At 43.8% G+C, this 21,654-nt stretch overlaps 1 protein-coding gene across 2 annotated transcripts in view; it reads left to right on the forward strand.

Moving 5' to 3' along the window:
• The window catches only part of LOC142584929 (sodium-coupled monocarboxylate transporter 1-like), a 101,435-nt gene that overhangs the window by 45,305 nt on the left and 34,476 nt on the right, over positions 1–21,654 (forward strand). For both annotated transcript variants that reach the window (XM_075695282.1, XM_075695281.1), the window contains 4 exons: positions 5,567–5,632; positions 7,939–7,990; positions 10,060–10,127; positions 12,254–12,411. In XM_075695282.1, coding sequence (XP_075551397.1) covers positions 5,567–5,632; positions 7,939–7,990; positions 10,060–10,127; positions 12,254–12,411 — 344 coding nt within the window. The remainder of the gene's footprint in view (positions 1–5,566; positions 5,633–7,938; positions 7,991–10,059; positions 10,128–12,253; positions 12,412–21,654) is intronic.

The following is a 21,654-nucleotide window of genomic DNA, read 5'->3' on the forward strand; positions in this document are numbered from 1 at the left end:
CAAGAAATGGGAATGGGCATGGGCAGGGAATGTAATGAGGAAGGAAGATACCAGATAGTCATTAAGAGTTACGGACTGGAGTCCAAGGGAAGGGAAGCATAGGAGGGGGCGGTAGAAAGTTAGGTGGGCGGATGAGATTAAGAATTTTGCAGGGACAACATGGCCACAGTTAGTACATGACTGGGGTAGTTGGCAGAGGCTTTTGTTCTGCAGTGGGCGTAATCACTTTGATGATGATGATGACTGCTGGCGATTGTAGCTACCAAACTGAGTCCTAACGTGCAAATAATCTGTAATTCAGCCAAGTAATTTATCAGCATAGAAGCCAGTCAGAAAGGTGCGAAGTTTAAGAACAAGTTTTCAGTGGCATACCTTATCAAAAACTTCGGAGTGATCAATAAAAATAGCGCCAACCTGTTCAAGTTTATTAAGTGATGAGGCAATATTGTGCCTGAATTCAATCAACTGTGTAACTGTGAAAAAACCACTACAGAAACCATGCTGATGCTGTGAAAGGATATCGTAATTAGATATTGAAAGATGCCCTTGTGAATGACATGCTCCAGAAGTTTACAGCACGTAGATAGTAATGAAATTGGTCTGTAGTTTTCTTCTTGCCCAATTGGATGATAGTAACGACATTAACGACCTTCCAAATTCGCGGGACTTGTCCGGAGTCAAGTGATTTCTAAAATATACTTATTGGATAACGTGCACACCATTCAGACTGCCTTTTCAAAAATACGTTAGGAATGCTATCCGTACCGGCACTTTTAGTAAAGGCTATGTTTAGTAAGAGGTTATGAATTCCAGAACAAGTAATATGGATATCTGAGAAAGCTGAAGGTACAAAAAGAGGGGAGAAGGAAAAAACAGTGCCGTTATCAACGCAAAAAAAACATATTTGAAATGATTGCTGAAGATTTCTGAGATCGTCTGAGCGCCAGAGCAGGCTTCATTTTCAATAATGAATGGAGAAGAGCTAGCAGAAGGTAACTTAATTGCCTTCCAAAGTGTAGTCAAATTTTCTCCTATGAACATTGACAGAGTACAGTTTTAACAAAAGTCTCTAGCTTCACGCGTTTTACTTCTGAGTGTTTTCTTTAGCGTGCACAAAAGCAAATCCTGGCTTGGCTTGCACCGGAATCGACGACGTAGTCGCTTTATGCAGCGAAAAAGCTAAATTATCTCTCTGTTGCACCGTGGTTGTTTAGGATTGCGTTTGACACACTTGCTGGGCACGAATTTCGATGTACATTGAAAGACGATTGCATTAAAATGCTCCACTAACGCTTTCACGCCACAGGTGATTGGAAAGCAGAAAAATCATCATAGGAATCCGCTAACATAGAAAGCGCACCATAATATTTGGCATGTGAAAAATCATTTACAGCTTTGTATTCTGGTTTCGTGGGTTCACAAGCAACAGAAAATTAAACAAAGACTGCAATATGATCAGAAAGACCCTCTACAATTTCAGAGTCAAGGTCGTTATCAACGCAAAAAAACATATTTGAAATTATTGCTAAAGGTTTCTGAGATTCATGAAATCACCTGTAGCGAATGCAAGATCCAGAATTGAACAACGTCTACGGGTGCTATGAACAACATAAGTATAGTGAGACGGTGAAGTCAATTAGTGTATTGCAGAAAACCTTGTCGCTGCCAGTTGTCATCAAGGAGTCCCAGTTAATGTGAGGTACGCTAAAGTCCCCGCATATGATCAATTTACTGTCGTGAAGTCTAAGCGTCAGGATATAATCAGTGATAGCCAATATGAATTTGTCATTGTCATTTGGCGGTCGGTATACAACTCCCATTCCTACAGACAAACTGCCTTCGTTAAACTTCCACCTGACACGCTGTTTCAAGGAGGTCAGGCGGCGTCACCTACTCGATGCCTTTATTGATAAAAAGCGCAACGCCGCCTCCTCGACCAAAAGGCCTATCATACCTAATAAACAGCGGTGCTTTCCCATAGTTTCTTTTTTATCTGTCCTTGTAGTTGTGAATGACCTTCTGAATAAGTAGTTGTTGCCTTTAAATTTGAAGAAATTTTTGGTATGCTAACTTTCTCACGGTAAGCTGTTAGTTTTATAATAACCGGTCGATGCTTGTTAGCTTGCTTCCAACCAATTCTGTGAATTCGCTGAGCGGAAACTACTTTTGTGCCAAATATTTCAGTGAACACATCTTTCAGCGCACACTGTGATAGTTCTTCGTAGGTTTCATTTCGTATTTCAGGGATTCCAAACACAACGAGATTGTTGCAGCTTATAGTCTTTTAGGTGGACAAGCTGCCTTTCTAAACTGCCGATTCGTGAATCTAGTTCGCGAGTAAAGTCCTCGATTTCATTTATTGGAAATGTTGATATTTTCACTTTTTGCTACTCGACCTCAATATCGCCCAGTCTTTGTTGAGAGACATTCTGGCCCTCAAGGAGCTCAGCTAGTAGCTGTTGAGCCGTACGCCCTAGACTATATGCAACATCGACACACCTCAGTGAAGGAAGCCGATACTCACGTTTCAGTCCACGTTCTACGAGCTCTGTAGGTACCAGTGAGGCCAGCTCAGAGCCTCCTCGCGGTGATATTGTGGCTGCGTATCGTGGAGCTAAAATTAATGGTGTCCAGTTCTTCAGCTGACTCACAAGTGTCGAAACTTCACCACCAGGCACAGTCACTGTGGAAGCATCTGTTGGGGAAAGTCAGACTGCGTTGCTGGTGGCTACCATAAGTTGTGCAGAAACCTAAGGCTGTCTACGTGGTAGCTGACCGGAATGCGAGACCATCTCATTTCGACCAGAGCTAAACTATACGTAGCGCGTGCTCTAGCACCTTCACCCCGAATTTTCTGCAAAAGAGCAAACGCCTGCAATGGGCAGTGTCAACTACCAGGCGTCTCCTAATGTTGGACTGATGAAGTGTGCCACAAAGCGCATTCATTGCAGGAGTCAAACTTCGCTGATACATGTGAAGCGACAGCATTGTGCAAGCCTCGTTGTATAAAAATCACGGGAAATGGTTGGCATTCGAAGGTGGAAAATTTTCGACTGCTTCGATCCGTCCACTGTATGCACAAAATTCTGGTACGAACATAACTGCACAACTGCAGTGCTATTATTGGCATGCACAATGCTCATGCCACCTGCGGAAAACAGAACACTGACTCCGCTGCTGCGCCCATTGAGTGGAGCTTGTGGGACCACTACGTCGTTTATACAGCCAAACACACCGCGCTTCCATCACGTCGCCAAGCCACGAAGCATGAACCGCCTATGCTTCTTGATACCGTGACATCAGAACAAAGGCGACGGTGTCGAAGGCGCGAACGTGCCTTGAGTGTCCATGCAAATTCTAACAAAAGCCGATGTGACATCGAAGCTGTCCAGAACCATAATGAAACTCTGACGCCTCCTAGAAATACAATGATCAACGCCCTAATATAACGGTTGCTCACCGGCACACCAGAACTCAGTAACCTCTCTGAAGGCGACCTGTCGCCAACGGCGACGAGGCCCCTCCACAGCGTTGGGTTCTTTGTGACCGAAAAGGAACCTAGTTACGATGACTGCTCCGGCCCCAGGGCTCGCAGCACCTGAGAGAGGTTTACCTGTCAGGAGAACGATCGAAAAGAGGAAGGTGAATGTAGGAACGTGCTCCTTTTCAACCAAGCAAAGATAACGTTACCGTAAGTGCGAGCTTCAGCGCTCCGGAACAGCAAGCGGACGATTCCATACGGCTCATTGCGGTACATCAAATACCAAGTTGTCGCTAGGCCTATGAAACTAGAATACACGGGGCACGATGCTCATTGCAATATATATCATGAACTTGCGCGAAATGCAAACCATCCGGCGCTGTCTGTATGTTACAATTATTTCATCTTGGCATCAATTCAATTCAACAAATCGGCATATTGTGTCTCAAAGTTCTGCAAATTTAAAAATAGGAAATGACCTACTAAGATATAACGCTTGTTTTTATAAGGAGATAAGTCCTTGTTGAGCACGCTAAATGAAGTTACTGAGTGCTTTTTCACTTTATTTCAATACAACCTCTTTAAACGTAGTATTCAGCTAGGGAGGAAAAGTTTACGTTGGTTCATAAACAAAAGTCGTTTCCATTTTTTCTATAGATGTAACAATTCTGGAACGAAACCGGCTTTATTCCTTACGATCACGAATTGTCCCATCCCGTCATATCGCGAGACGTGTTCTTCGTCCACCAATCGCCGCAGCCTTTTCACCTTGCATCGCTTCTCAATGAAACATGGTTTTCTGCCATCGTTTCGACAAGATGGTACGGAAGATTTCTGGTCGTATGTATTAAGATCCGTATAATATTTATTAACACAGGCGTGGAATGTTAAGCAATGTTCTTCCGCGATGGTACACAAGGTTGAATATTTGTGTATCAGCAGAACTTGGTAGCGTGCACTGTGTAGGACAATGTGAAGGCTTACGTGAACATTGAAGTACAAAATTTTTAATTATGGCAGTCACAGCTCTTTGGTGTTTCCATGAGGGTGAAAATAAATGTCGTTGGTGTAGCAGCATAGAAATCATGGTTTGTGTTAGACGCGGGATGACATGATGGCATTGCAGTTCCCGATTTATTGAGCAGCATGGGTGTTTTACACTTATAAGCAGAACCCCAGTGCGATCTCGAAAACTCAGTGATTTCCCATAACACTGGGCACTGAATGTTAGACCACATAAAGTGTACAACACGTCACAATTGAAGACATACGATGTTTCAACTTCAACACAAAATCGACGTACGTATGTTTGGGATACCGGCAGCTCATTAGGCAAGCTAAACTGAGCAGAAAAAAGAGTTGTAAAAGAATGAATACTGTTTATAGCAGTCATTCGGTGCGGAGCGATACTTTGCATGCGTTATCTTTTATGTTTGTCTAAGTCAAGGGAAGTGGTGGGGCCAACATCGAGCGATGCATTCACAAGGTAACAAGCTTCATTTATTTCACGGGCGATGACCTCAAAGCTGCACACCTGGCCGGGTATTCTGGCCTAAATTTATTACTTTATTTCTCCAAATAAGGTCCTCAACCTGACTCCCCAACCACCTCACGTGTAATGCGGTTTACTATAGTGTCACTTCTGAAACAACATTTGTCATATCCTGCCAAGAAACAGGCAGGTGTTCTAAATGGTTGTGTTCTGTAGTACACAAAAATAAAACAGATGCCTCTGTAGCACCATGACTGAAACACATGCCTTTTGTTGGGCCTGTTCAGGATGCATATCTTGGAACTTAAGCTAGTCTTACCGTTACAAATAGGCTGACAAGCCTTGCGCAAACACAGTCTGAAGTTCAGCGCATGCAGAATGGGCAGTATAGAAACAATAATGCAACTACTGAAGTGTAGTACGTGATATATTAGGTTCCGTCATATGCAATAATTACCATAGAGTGAAAGCAGCAATAAAAATTTACCAGAAAAGCATCGTTGAGAACAGAAGGCAACTAGTGACTATGAGTGCTCTATTTAGGTTGACAGAACGGATAACTATGTAACATTTTCCTTCTCTCCAATGCACAGTACATTCGTCTGCGCTTCAACGCCACCATTTCCCTTGCGGCATGTGCAATCTACATTTTCTTTACGGTAAGAAAACAAGTCTTGAAATTCAGTGTTTTGAACACTCCAAAACACTTTTCTATCCCTTTTTATAGAAAGTCTGTGAGATCTCTCCAAACATTTTATATCTCGTAAAAACACATGAGCTCAAGTACATGTGCAAAAAAAAAGCATGTCCGGGTCTGTGTGAATACCGCGACTTTACCTTTCATCTACTGAACGAGTTACAAACGTCTTGCCTAACTGCGGTAGCCAAACAACAATAGAAATTGTGGCAAATGTGAGGTGCGGCCTTTGGCGTTCTTTAAACGCTTGAGTAAGAAGAGTAATGTCATTTTAGAATAACAGTTTGAAATAATGCAGTAGGTACTTTCCAAGATATAGTCGCTGGAGCTACAATATGTGGTTTCACCGAGATAGTCACAAGAAATAATATATTTATCCCCATAGTTGCTTCCGGTCTGTGAACATAGCACAGACCGGAAGAGTCGACGTATGATGACAAAGTTTTTTTGTTTGCACATTTACTACATATAAAAAAAGATTCTGAAAGCGCGCAGAATGACTTGAAGAGGCATTATACGTTCAACCAATACTGGTTGGTTCGTTTAACACCATAAGTACAGATCAACTTAAACTCTGCTTCCATTAGAAAACAAATAAATTCAGGCTTGAGTTGTCGACAGCCTTGCCAGAAATCAATTATGGGACAATCTGTGCGTTAAAGGTGCCTTGAAAAAATCTAAATGCATATTAAGTGCTTAGAGAGCTTACTGGCATTGGCGGAGTTGGCGGAAAGATCACTTGAGGAGCTAGTTTTGCGGGAACGAAAGTGCATTAGGAATGCACTGTTCATAACTTTTACATTGATCCCCTTCTAATGGGAAAGCCCTCTATGGTGTTTCACCCGATACATTTTTAATTTTAGAGCACAGCTCTTAGGCGCCCGTGCCTGCGGCGAGAGCTAGCGTCAGTTTCGGCGCCGGCGTACCAGAGTGAACGAGAACAGCGAAAGATCGAAAAACGTGTGGAAGAAACCGGAGAAGGTGCAGTGCAACCAGAAGGCGGAAGCTGGAGGAGGCAATGGCGAAAAGGTCGAGGTGGAAAGCGGAGTCAGACAAAAATAATCATGCAGCCAGGGCAGAAACTAAGCACTGGCGTGGGCTTCGGACCCACTGCGCATGCGCTGCTTGGCCTGCGGCGCCTCCACCACTAGAGAATGCGCTCAGCACAAGCCACGCCTTATCCGCGTGTTTACGCTTTCTTTCTGAACAATGAGCGATGCAACCGGTGAAAATTATTCATCTACCGCTGCTGCTAAACGAGCTGCCCGAGCAGAGGCTCAGCGCTGCCGCGAAGAGCACCTTGTCCTGCAGAAGGAAATTGAAAACGCCTGAATAGCTGCGCCTAAAATTCACATCAGGGGGTATCATATTCGTCGGTAAAATGTTTTATGCGGGTATTTTATCGGATACATTAACATCGACGAAGTAATTACTTCAGGTGTGCTCCCCGTGTGTTGTCAGAGGGGATCTCCCAAAACACATGACAGCTATTTTTCGTAATGCGAAGGTTGTGGGTTTGGTTACCAACAGTGACAAATAATGTTTCACTCCCCTTGAATGCCCTCTTCTTTCATTACATTCTACATTTCAATTTCAGCCGCAGCTAATTAACCCTTTGCTTTCTTTGATTTCATTGCCTGCTTGGTCGGGAAGATGGCAAATTGTGTGCCAGCAAGTAGAATACGAGCGTTTATTAGCCAGGAACCGCTCTAATTTCACGGATTGCGTGACGTCTTCCGGCAAAAAAAAATAAATAAAGATGTTTTACATCCACCCCTGGGCCCAGAATTGCGCAAGCTTACACTCCTCTGGCTAGATTCAGTGTCCATAAGTGTTCAATTTTTTGGATGGATAGCCGTCACTGTAGCACAATTGTTAGCGCATCACACATGTAAACCTAGGGTTGGGGCTTGGTACCCGCCAGTCTATCATATACTTGTGCCGAATTTGTGCATTTATAATATATGTAATCCCGTAATATATCTCTTCACTGTGCTCAGGTTTATGTTCAGAGTGTGCCGCGGACGGACTGTAAACAGAGACAACATGCTTTCTTGGGTCGCTTTTTTTGCAATTGTGATTCTTATTAAGCTATCAGTTAATACTTTGTGATCTCCTGTGGACATTACGATGTAGACTGAGGTATCAACTGAACATATCCGATAGTTTTTTATGTCCCGCTACAAAATAATGCGGTAACTTTTATATCGTACATACTATATAAACAACTCACACGTTAAGCAACAATGCGCTCCTCTTTTTATTCAGCAAAGCATTGGGGCGATCTCCATTTTTGCCGCGTCGCTCACGCTTGTAACGGGTAAGTCTGTTTTACGTATTTTCCTACGCTTCCAAATATAGTGTATCAAAAACCTTTGAGAAACATAAACATAACCCAGCCTCATAATTCAGTGTACCTGAAGCATGTTGTCTGTTTTATAAGTACAATGACGAAAAACATGTCATGTTAATGTGCGTTCTAGGCAAGCATTCATATGTAGACGTCCATGAAAAACGGAACAAAAGGTGACTTCGCAATAATGAGAACTTAGCGTTGGATTCAACTTTGTGCTATCACTCGACAATGGAATGAATTGGGCAACCTTAAACTTTTGAATTTCTCAATAGAAATATTCTTGACATATAACGAGAGTGACACGTGATGACCTGTCGTGTGGACTGAAACAGACACACTTAACTGCAGTCGTTGTAGAAGGTATACATTATCAGCCTGTTTTATGTGCACTGCTGGAAGACGAAGGCCTGTGCCATCGGTTGCCTGTTAGCGCTGTCTAGCTGTAGCTGACACCATCTTATGCCTACAAATATCTTAATCTCATCACACCACCTGGTTCTTTATAATTCTTGACTACGCTTTTGTTTGCTTAGTATGAATTCTTTGAGTCTAACAGACCACCGGTTAGCTACCCTTCATGCCGCATCGCTAGCCCCACTCTTTGTTTGCCGGTTAACTTCAACTAGGTTATCAGCCGCGTTGGTTTGGTCTATAGATTAAATCATTGTTTTCTACGTATCTTAACGTGAGGCGGATCATTTTTGTTCTTCCATTTGTTACGTGGTCACGAATGAACTTCATTTCAAGTTTCGTTCAGGATACGCATAGACATCTCAGCGTTTCCTTAATAAGCATCCACTCTTCGCTTTTTCTTAGCCTTCAGTGTTCAGTACACGATGTTAATACTGGTAGAAAGCAATTATAATTAGTTTTTGTTTATAATGATCATAGTATGCTGTGTGCTGATAGCTACTTATTGCGTGCCGTATGGACTACAAACCAATTATTATTCTTCTGCCGACTTCGTTCACATGATCTAGGTATCCTGTGACTAATTAGTCCAAGCAAAGGCACGCTTGTACTAATTTTGTAGGCAAAACGCCGATGACTAATTACCATTTATTCGCATTCGATCAGCTTTACTGTGCGCAAGCTGGGCTACAGTAATGGCGCGTGCTGCACGATACCGCGTGGTAATGAATAATGATGTTTGCGCAGCGAGTGTTTAAAAAATTATAGATTACACTGCTAGTAAAGCTTCCCGGAAGGTATATCTGAAACTGACAGCGCGTTTTTGTACGACAGAAAACGGAAAAAAAAATTTATATACATATACGTTATCTGAACGCTCATGGATAAAAACAGCCCATGAGGCAACTATAAAGGTCAGCTTCATATTAGTCTAGAGTCACCGACTCTTCACGCACTCGTGAGCACGTACCAATTTGAAACATCGTGAAAACTGCGGAGACGGCGGATCAGAAACGTACGCAACCTAACAGATGCTTTTGAGTCTTTGCTGCAGCTGGTCATCTAGAAATTATGTTCCTCAGTCAACCAAAGCACAAATTTTGCGTTCTTCGACTAGGTAAGAGCTACGAGCACTAGAGGTTAGTTTTGACGCTACTCCCTGTCGATGTTATTTCGTTCGGGTTTCCCAGTGTGCCAAAAGTTGGTAAAGATTATCAATAGTAACATGCACTTGCCATTTCATACAGCGCATGGCTTAGGGGGAAATTACAATGGCGACATCTTAAAGTGTCTAAAAAAACTGTCGATCTAGCCGGTGAGTTTTTATGGCCCACTAGGAAGGGGTTAAGAGAAAGCATCCAGGTCGTTATGCAATATAAAGCGATGGCTAAGAATAGCAAGACGAGTGCTCCAGTGGACGTCCGATATGAAAAAAACGTAATCTGTGAAGAAATATTCTAATGTTTATGCAGATTAATTACCAGAAATACATGTTATTAAAAAGAAATAAAATGACAACCTTATATAAAATAAAGAAAGAGAGGTCATAACAAGAAAGTAGCACATGCCTGTCCACAGCGCCCAACATCCAACTGTTGGCGTCTGTGATTCCCATTTTACAGTTTTCAAGACGCCGCTTTTTTGGTGCAACATATTCATCGGACTGTCGGGGACCCTTTACACCGTCCTGGTGAGGCGCCTTCTTTTTTTGGTTCATGGTGATGGTGGTGTGTGAGCAGGCGGAGCTAGCTGGAAATTGTTCCGCCTGAGTCTCTTGTGAATTTCACTATGGTGGGTCACCAGTTGTCCAAGAGCCCCGTGTCTCGCATGAAGGCAATTAGCAGTCGTTGCAGTCTCTTCCTGAAAGCCGCGGTATTCCAGGGTAAAACGACGTCTTCAAAGGTCCTGTGCGAATGAACATTGTTTTTTTTTGTAGGCTGGCAATCATCGCTTTTCTTTCTGTGTAGAAGTGCGGGCGTAGCTAAATGAAATGTTTGATGTCGGCATTATCACTACGGAAGGCACAGAGCCGGGAGGCCCATCGTCCAGTCTTGAACAACCAAGCCGGGGTTTTCACAGAGCCGGCTGGGATGCTGTACAACAGCGTTGCATCTTCACGAGTAAGTCAATGGGTCAAAGAGGCTTGGTGCGGAGTCTGGTGGATCACCCTAAAGTGAATGCGGATTCCATCCTTAGGGTTCTGAGAAATCTTTGGCGCTTTTACTTTAGGGACTCATGTCGGTGCTAGGCGTGCAAGAGCGTCAGCTTTTTCAATTCCTTCAATTCCTACGTGGGATGGGATCCACTTAAATTTCGCCTTCCATTCATTGGCTATTAGAACTTTGATAAGTGCCAGAAATTGCCTTGTAAACTTCTCTCGAAGTATGCCATGCTGTAATCGTTGTAACGCTGGCTTTCGGCCCGTCAGCACCATATCGTCAGGTGCGGAATATGCACGTAGTTTTCGCGAGGCCGGGGTTATTGCGGCACTTTCCACTGTTGTAAACGAAACTACGGCATCCAGGCGGCCTAACCATGACGCATCAAGCAAGGCCATGTAGAATGTCGCTGCGCAGCTATCTGTCTTTGCACACACCGACCCATCTGTGTACACCTGTAGGTGGCTTTGAAACGCTGTGCTCAAGTAGTCTTTACTTCGGCAGTTGAAATCATGCATTTCGCCTGTAGGTGTGGTGCACTGAGGCTGTAAGTATACATGCGAGAAAGACCATGGCGATTTGAGGCAACTCTGTTTAGACCATTCCACTCCCAGAAATTGGAAGGTGTTCAGCGCCGCATGGAAATGGAAGCACGTTCTTACCCTTAGCCACCGGAGAAGCGTCGCGCCTGCATGCGACTCGCCCAGCCCTAATAGCCGCGCCAGCCGGGCCTGATATGACAAAAGGCAGAGTGGAGGAGATTCTGCTTCATTGCTAACCTTCTTGCTTGAAGCCCCCTGAGGAACTCCCATTGGCAAGCGAAGTCTCTTTCCGTGCACTGCCTCTATGCGCTCGAATTGGCTTGCGATGGGAACGTCAGCGGCAGCTAATAGAGAATGCGGCTTGTTATCATTGCAGCGTTCAGTTTAAGCATCGCTATAGGAGTGTTTCCCCATCATACACCTGCCATGCGGCTAAGTTCAGTTACTACTCTTTGCACTGATGCAGCCGCAACACTTTCAAGTACATATCGCCATCGTAGCTTGCTGTCGATGGCGATGCCCTGGAATCGAACACTATAGTTGCAGGACGAATTGTATGGCCTTTAATATTCAGCGTTAGGCGTGTTGATTTCCGCTTCACTCCCGAGCGAAGCATGAAGGAAGATTTTTCCTCTGATAACCATAGGCCAAGCGTCGATAAGTGGCGATCAATGACGGAGAATGCGCCCGGGGCTGTCCGGCCCGAACGTTTGCGTTGGCACCCCAAAATCCAAACGCAGATTTCCTCTGGGTGGATGGACAATTTAAGTCCCGTCAACCTACCTACCCAAATACAGCAAAATGCAATCGCTTATTAATTTTAGGGCGTTTATTTCTTATACGGGTACAAATAAAAATAATATTAGTGCAATCTGGAGAGCGCGTGACATGAAAGATGCCACAAAAAAGAAACGGATAACAATTATATAGCGAGGGATTCTGTTTTCTAGTTATGAAGTTCTACAGGTTGCCCAACGGCAACTCCTTTTGCCAAGTTATGGTCGTTAAACAATGTAATGTGGCGAGACTCACTTTGGATGTCTCAAGGGGCCTCCGCGAGGGATAACCTCTCCCGTGGCTAGAAAAGTAATGTCTCCCTGTTTTTATTCCCCCAGGGAGGACTTCGAGGAGTGGTGTGGACTGACTGCATGCAATTTGTGATTGCTCTGCTTGCCCCAATGGCGGTTGTAGCGAAGATGTTTATCGATGCTTCTGCACCTAATTCTACAATTCAACCGCTCACCGGTACAGACGTCGCAAGGTATATGGCCAAGTAAGGAAAGCATGCACCAAAATTTATTTTGTTCTTAAGCCCTATGAAACATATTGTGACTTAGAATGTAGCTCCTTTTACTAGCGCCTAATATTATACACGTTTATCGGAAACCGTATCTAATTGTCGAAATGTGCACAGGCAGGATGTTGCGGCTAACTCCACCCAAGAGTTTAAACAAAAGCTTAGTGAATAGCGGTAAAATCAGGCAATTTATTATTCTTGTCGGTGACCTTGGCTAGTCCACAGGAACTTTTTGATGCTGTGAGTGAGAAATGCATTAATAATCGCCTACCACTGACCTAACTGGGATAAAGGGCGACTTCTATCTTGGCGACTTGTGCGTTTTACCCACGTTATGGCGCCAAGTAAGCAGCAGTAGTTCCCGTACGCAGCTCCAACGGAGGGCACCAGCTGAGAATCGTAAATTACAAGCAAGTGTCATTTTCGTAATTAGACCTTATAGGGATATTGCGTGTAGAGGGAAAACATACAAAAGTGGTGAATGGGTTTTATTACAAACAAAATCAATTCGATGTTACATACATCACCTCGAAAATACCCAACACATGCCAAGCCGTAATATAAACATGAAGAAAACATCTGATTTCCATGCATTCCCCCAGTCACGGGTATTATTTCCTGCACTTTAAGAACACAAATGCACAAGCGACTGCGCGTTTCCAAAACAACTTGGCCTCAGCGGACGCGATAGTACGCTGCGTACACAGAGGTGGCCATAACACAGGCTCTGAGCCAGGCCATGCTAGACACTCGCAGAATACCTTCTACTTGCACTCAAGACAACTACCTGGGTGCAAAGCCAGTTTTCAGTCGTTCAGAAGACAGATTTTTGAGTTCTTGTTTTTTTAGCTCCTCGGCGTTATATTTTGCGCGTTCTGCCGGAGCAAGCAACACTCCCGTGCTGCTACTCACTGCGATCGCTCGTCGCGTTTTCGACAAGCGTGAGTACCGAAAGAAACATATGTGTTCTGGCGTGGCCATAAAAACGCTCCACAACCTTGTCAAACTAAGATTCAGTGAACTCCAATTTGTCACCGCGGCCGGGTTGCTTTATTTTTTTGCTAACAGCGCCACAATGCCAGGCGCGGTGAATGTGCCTGAAATGTATCGCCAAAAGTAACGAAATTAATTACAATAATGATAGAGGTCAGAGAGTGCGTCACGAACTTGTCTCAATAAGATTCAGTACACGTGAAACTGCGTCAGAACGCCGGGCGCGGCCAGTGTGCTTGAAAAGAACCCCAAAAAGTAACGCAATTAGTTACAATAACGTTGCGTGTCAGAGAAAGCGCCAAAATTTTTGCCGGTAAGATTCAGACACGAGAACGTGCGTCACACGGCCGAGGTATTTTTCGCTAACTACGTCACAAAGCCAGGTACGGCGAGCGTGCCCAAAAACTACCGAAAGAATTTCTAATAATGTTGGGGCTTATGCAAAACGTCGCAAACATCTCTCAGTACCAGTCAATAACTCAAATTTGCTACGTCAGGACGGCCTAGCTGTGTTTCGATAACTGCGTCACAAGTCTCGGTTCCGTGCCGTAAAAGATAAAATAGCTTGAAGTGCATCGCAGACTGAAACAAAATTCCACACCTTGCCGTAGTTCAATAGTGCAGTGGTGCCGTGTCCAAGTGCGGAAGGAACACAAGAATACGAAGGGAGCCCAACAAACAAGCTGTGTCCGAAAGAGGCGGGTCGGCCAACAGGAGACCTTCACATGCGCAACCGGCCTCGCTGGTTTTGATGGCGTGTCTGGCGCATGACGCATGCATATGTCGCACCTGGCCTGCCGTTAGCTTGCTGGTAGGCAACGCAAGAAAAATAAGTCGCAAAGTATCAGTTCATTTATACGCAAAAAAATTTTGTTTTAGCAGGAAAGAATAAAAATAAATAAAACGTTGTGTGTAAGTTCACTTTCTATTCGTGTTTGCCATGCTGGCGTCAATTAACGGGTTGGATTAACACTAGGCGTCACGTGTTTCCTGTTGCCAGTTTTCACCTAGTGTTCCCTCATTTTGAATTTTTTTCTCTATGGTAAGAGCTTTGAACATCGCAAAACGCAGTCTGAAACATGGTATGTTCGATAAGACCTGAGGCGAGGAGAGGCATAAAAAGGTTTGTTTACCAGCCCCTGATTCGGAGCTATGCGGAGCGTGCTCGGCGTGCGTTCTCAGTGTTTGAATTTATTTAGTTTGTAGTCTACTGTGGTCGGAACGCTGTTAGAAAAAGTAGTCACATAAAAGAAGGCGTCATTTTGCTGGCCGCATGCTGTCGTTATAATAAGCCGCCCGCACTTGATGGTCTCTTTCGCTCATGGGTAATCTGCGACCACTCAAGTTACGTGCAGCGCCAGAGCTACTTCGAAACTTTGCCTCAGGCATTCAGCTGTGTACGGCGCGATGCCAGTTCATTGCGTTATCTTGAACTTACTGAAAACGCATGAGAAGTCAACAAACACTGACACCGCCGACAAAGTAGGAAAAATTACTTGTGCCTAATAAATTAAATAACGAAACGATAAATTAATAGAAATGAAAGTGGATGAAATAACAACTTGCTGCAGGTGAGGGACGAGCCCACAACCTTCGCATTTCGCGTGCGGTGCTCTACCAATTGAACTACCGCGGAGCCGTTACCCCATACACTTTCTTGGGTATTTATGTTTTCCTAGTAGAACCCTGGGAGTGTTAGCCAGGGCCACCACACAGAGACCTCGGCGGTGGACGTGGAACATCCTTTCTGCCGAGGCATCATGAGTCCCATTCTCGTGACTCATGACTACAGACTAAAATAATACAGACCATGGCTCTTTAATACAGACCACGGCTAATAATAATACAGACCATGGCTCTGTATAGTGAGCGCTTTCAGACTATTGGGAAGAGTACTAGCCCTCTCTTTGGAGGAGTAGAAACACTCGGTTTGAAGGAGTAGAAGTACTCGGTTTTGAGGTGTAGACGCACTTGTTCTATGGGAGCACAAACACTTTTGGAGAGCACTATAACCCTTGTGGGGAGTGAGTATTAGCACTCTGTGAAGAATGCTAGCATTCCCTTGCAGTGGAGTAACTAAATACTGTCGGGGCCAGCTACTCTGCTCTCTCTCAAAGGGGGTCGATCTACTCTGTAAAAGGAAATTTAATATATGACAAGCACATACCCCTCAAAGAGAGTTCACGGAACTCTCTCTGTTTTTAGAATGTGGTTTTTGTACGAAATTCATCGCATAGCAGATATGACATGTGAGGAAATCCAAGTGGAAAAAAATAATCTGTTGTACCGAACTACGCCGCGGTACTGGCGACCTAAATTCGAGAGTTTGTTGTTTTGCATTGGTCGTACTGGCGTGCAGTTCTTTGAGCCGCTTGTACAGAACCGGCCGTCTAGATCGAAACGATTAGAAAGGCGGCATGCCGTCGGGACTACCTCTGAAGATTAGGCGATTCATTTCACACTGAATTAAAACTAGGGCACTGCGGTGGATTTACGTGGAAAGTTGTTGGTCAAATGTTACTGAAGAGTGGCTGCGATGGAAGAATGATAAATCAATATTTTTGTGAGCATCAAAAGTAATTTTAGCAAGGAGTTATCTCATCGCATCATAAATATTACTGAGGGTTCTGACCAGATTCCAAAATGTGGGCCCGGGCAGGTGAGAGAATCCCTGAATATGTTCGATAAGCTTTTCAATAGAGCACAAAGAAAGCAAATGAATGAACAACCATAGTTTATTCCAGCGTTTTGAAATCACACTTTATTTCCGGTGTGAACAAAAGAAAATGATAAGGTGTATTCTCTCCACTCAACAATCATGAAAGCACAGGAGAGACAGAAATAAACATTTATCAGCTTGCACACGCGCAAGACGCGATCGCATTTACCTCACGCACAGTGAAAATTATGAGCAATCATTTTTCAATAATTTAGGGTGTTTTTCTGCAAGCGAAGACTCGTATGGAAGCTGCCGGAACATGTATATGTGGCCTCTTAGGAATGAGAGCACGTGATTGTGCACTCGCATGAAAGTTGATTCTTATTATTAGAATATTTGCGGCTTACGTTACTAATTCTTTTGATGAGCTGCGATTGCAAATTATGGGTTAGTTTGAGTGTGTTATCTTGGGCATAGGTTAAGCGTCCATTGCAAAAACGGGGAATTTTAGAACAAACGTTGACAGTTAGTGTGACAATTTTTATTGAAATACTACTGAGGTAATATGAACTTGAGAAGTTGTAGCTATATTATTGAGGATGTATTCAAAGATGGCTTTAAGGGCAAATATATGTAACTCAAATAATTAACGCTTAAAGTGATGTTAAGCGGCATCAGAAATTTGTTCTGGGCTTTGCGCGATTATTTGAGCCCTGATACAACTTTAATACTACATTGCCATGTACGATGACGGTTGCAAATGGAACTATACAAGGGGTACTGCTATAATGGCATACATAACCCTGTAGCTCAAAGCATGATTGCTTGGGTCATATATTCATATTGTGCGGTGAAGGTATATAGGTTGTATATATATATATATATATATATATATATATATATATATATATATCTACAAAGCGGTCGCTACCATCTCATGTTTTATAACAAATATGTTGACACTTTTAATCAATACAGTTGCGTTGTTCCTTTTAAACTAGCTTAATATTGTTAGTGGGACCTTCATATTTTCCTCCATTAATAGTAGTGATGGTTCTCTCCCAATAAATAGATATGGCCGACATACTTCTTGACCTTTCTTTTGCGTACTTTCACCTGAGCACGCAAGACTTGAACATACCTAAATTGCTTGATCATATAGCTTGATTTCTGCAAAAAGACTCAAAAGACGTTGCTCCTTGTCAGACATAGCACATGCATGTCGTGTGCGCACGGTTTGTGTCCGTATACTTAGAATTAGAGTTAGCCTAAAACAGAAGTTACAGAAGAGTGAAACACTTCAAGCGGAAGCAGACGTATTGTCTCTCGCTGTGACTCACTCATACATTTGTTCCACCATCCTAAAAGATACGGCGGAAGGAACGTTTAGTTGCGTGAAGAGTTACTTAATCACACACGCGACTGGTTTCGAACGTTGTAAATGCCTTTCAACATACAGTAGAATTCATTCTTAGCTTGTTTCGACAGGGGGAAAGCGAAACATTGAGAACCACGAAACAGGAAAGGACATTCCAATAGTTCGGTACACTATACCTATATACAGGGTGACCATATTTCAGTTTTATGGAATATTTAAAAAATGACATGGCGAGGCAGATAGCATAATGGTTGTGCTCGAGCTGGATTATCCAAAGAGGCGGACACTACTTGTACGATAAATTAAATTACATATTCAACTAATTTAATTAGCTTATTAAATTGCTAACTACTTTACGACCCATATTTCATTGTATGAATTGTAGCTTGGAGCTTTCAGGACGCATCCGCGTGAAATGAATTCCCAGGGTGACAGCAGTATCCCGATATTAGTTCCCAAAGGGTGAGACAAAATACATGGGCCTTCGAGTTACTTTTGTTTTTTAAGAAGGTATGTTTACCAACAGTGCACATTTACGACGAGTTTGATGATTGCGCATCGCCAAACTGGGCGTCATTCTGAAAATTCAAAGGGGATATGCCTTGCAACCTCACCAGCTACAATTCTTCGACTATACTATGTGTCATCACGTGATTAATTAGGAGGATAATTCGTGAATGTTTATTCGCTCGTTGATTAGGAGTTTCAGGTTCTCGTGAAAATAATACCCGCCTCTGTAAGTCAGCTCAAGTAATAGAATGATGCTATCTGCAACAGGCTATGTTTAAAAATTCTGTAAGGCATAAAAATGCCAATCTTGTATGTATATATATATATATATATATATATATATATATATATATATATATATATATATATATATATATACACAAGTTAGCTACGGCACCCTGTATGTACACATACATACAGGGTGCCCCAGCTAACTTGGACCGAGATATTAAATATACCAAGAGCCCTAGAGAAATCGTACCGACTGTATAGCAGCCGTAGTCGTGTGTACTTCGGGCCAGCATTTTTTTCATCACGAATTATTACTTAATTACTTTTGATTAGTGAACATTTTAATTATTGCTTGAATCGCAAACATATCAATTACAAAGTTGTAGGGCACCTTAAATACCCTCCGAATCCAGCATTTATTTCGTGCTGAAGTGGTCCTGGTTGTTTTTTCCAAGGAAAAACAAAATCCCGTGAAATACACGAAATACAAAATAGATGCGCACTCGCACGCCGCTACTGAAACCGTCTAAAAGCAACCATTGAAATATATACGGCTGCATTCTCTTATCGCCTCATCGTACAAGGCTCCGCTTCACTTATCAATGCGTCAGCGGCGTGTTCTCTTGATGCCGCGACCATCACATAGCGTTAAGCCCTGTATCGAGCTGCCGCTGCTAGGTAAGCCGTGTATCCGTAGCTGTTCGCTTGGGAGCGCTTGAGTAGCGGCGCGCGAGCGCGTATCTATTTCGTATTTTGAACGTTTCGCGCGTTTTTGTGTTTTTTTTTCGGAAGAACCAACAGATCAAAGCTGAACCCTAAACAAATGCTTGACTCGGAGGTAATTTGAGGTGCCCTACAACCTTGAAATTGATATGTTTGCGATTCAGTCAATAATTAAAAGTGAAGAAGTAAGTAATGCGTCGTGATGAAATAAATGCTGGCTGTAAGTACATACGACTACGGCTACTATGCAGTCGGTTCGATTTCTCTAGAGCTCTTGGGAATTTTTAAAGTCTTGGTCCAAGTTAGCTGGGGCACCATATATATATATATATAGTACATCAAGCTGCATGAATCCTGCAGCTACCTCGATATTCATGTGGGTTGTCTCGATCTGGTGATAGTATGCCAGAAATGCATCCACATTTACTTGTTAATTGTTGTGTAGTTCACACACGCACACACTCATATATATATATATATATATATATATATATATATATATATATATATATATATGTATATATATATGAGTGTGTGCGTGTGCGTCCTTCACGATAATTAGGAAGTAAATGTGGGCGCATTTCTGGGGTACTATCAGCAGATCGAGACAACCCAAATGAATATCGAGGTAGCTGCACGATTCATGCAGCTTGGTGTCATTGGTACGCTAAGAATAACAGAAAATAATGAGGGGCACATGTGTACAAATTCACACACTCAGCCACCCAAGTTGGTCACAGCAGCCCGATGCACTAACCATTTGACTAATTGCTGTGCTTGCGACCCAATGACCCAAGTAGGGGTAATAGTATTAGGTCCGTCCATGACGAAATCAATCAATCAATGAATATATATATATATATATATATATATATATATATATATATATATATATATATATATATATATATATATATATATATATATATATATAAAGAACTTGAGTGGTGCTAAAAGGTAAACAGAACAAGTATTTAATTTCGACAGTTTCGATCGGTGGGCCGATCTTCATCAGGGAATCCCTCTTTGCCTACTATATATATATATATATTGAGACGAAGATCGGCAGGCTGAAAACCCTGTTGCCATCGCGCGGCTCGTACAAAGTTCGTTCGCTGGCTGCGTCCTACCTGCTGGTGCTGAGTCTCTCGCTGCTGCTCTACGAACCGAATAAACCCTCCTTACAATTGAAGGAGGTGCTGGGTACAACCGGAATTCTGGAAATTCGTAATCGGACACTGCAGCCCGTCTTCATAATGCCGGAAGAAGGACTACCTCAACCACAACCCGCTGCCCCGGTCCATTGCGTCAACGTGACCCACCCATCTTCATTGGTACCGAAGAATCTGACGTATAAGACTGGCTCGCTGACTACGACCGGGTGAGCATCCAGAACCACTTGGACGCCGCCAAAAAACTGAATTACGTGTCGTTTTATTTAAGCGGTATCGCCAGCGTGTGGCACCGCAACCACGAACGTGATCTGACGACGTGGACGGCCTTCAAGACTAATGCGACAGAGGTATTTGGGCGCCCCGCGGTTCGGAAGCTTCGCGCCGAGCAACGTTTGCGTAGGCGTGCGCAACAGTGCGGGGAGACGTTTACGAGCTATATAGAAGATGTTGTCGACCTCTGCAACCGCGTTGACGTCAGAATGGCTGATGCCGAGACGATCCGCCATACCTTAAAAGGCATTGAAGACGACGCCTTCCAGATGCTATTGGCGAAAAATCCGTGGACAGTCTCTGAACTCGTCAGTCTCTGTCAAAGCTTCGACGAACTGCGCAAACAACGCGTAGCCACCCGCCAATCTACACCTCAGGCCACTTCAATGTCGAGCTTGGCTGCTGCCCCGTATAACACCTCGCTGCTGCTACAGATCAAAGAGTTCGTCCGTGAAGAGGTGGCTTGTCAGCTTTCCTTGATTCCACTTACACACGGCCAGCCGAGTACTCCGTTGGCGCCCGCTCTTCAATATGTCATCAAGGAGCAGGTAGCCGACCACATTTCGCCTTCTTTCCAGCAGGCTCCCACGGCCGCTAACCTGACGTACGCCGAAGGCGCGATGAAGCCTGCGCCAAAGACCTACGGCCCCATTCGCCCAGCTTTGCACCCACCGGTATCCCCTCCAGTCCGTCCACTGGTGCACTATGCACGACCTCAAGATCATTGGCGTACGGAAGACAAGCGTCCGATTTGTTTTAATTGTGGCCGTGCTTGACACGTGGCACCGTCACTGTCGCCTGCTTACACCGAGCGTGCCCAACAGTGTGCGTCCATATGCGTCACGTTTCCAGCAACGCCGCAACTATTCGGACACCTTTGAATCTCCTGCTGCCGTCTACACCGCATTCTCCGCCGCTCGCCGTTCACCTTTCCCCCATGCACCGGCGGCGGAGGCCTTGGCTCCAGGAAAACTAAAAATCCCAGTTCAGGAGCTGAGAACTGAGGTTTCAGCGAAATGTTTAAGGCCTCATACTTCCCCGAAAAACGTTATTGAAGTCGAAATAGAAGGAACATTGGCGCTAGCACTTCCCGACACCGGCGCTGCACTTTCAGCGATAGGTGCCCGTATTTGCCGCAAGATAGGAAAAGTGACGACGCTGCTTTCTGGACTGTCTCTTCGAAGTACCAACGCGCAGCACGTCGAGCCATCCGGCGCCTGCACCGCTCGTGTCGTAATTCAGAAAGTCATCTATATCACAGAATACATCGTGTCGCCATC

Source organism: Dermacentor variabilis, chromosome 6, assembly GCF_050947875.1.
Source record: "Dermacentor variabilis isolate Ectoservices chromosome 6, ASM5094787v1, whole genome shotgun sequence".
Taxonomy (NCBI): domain Eukaryota; kingdom Metazoa; phylum Arthropoda; class Arachnida; order Ixodida; family Ixodidae; genus Dermacentor; species Dermacentor variabilis.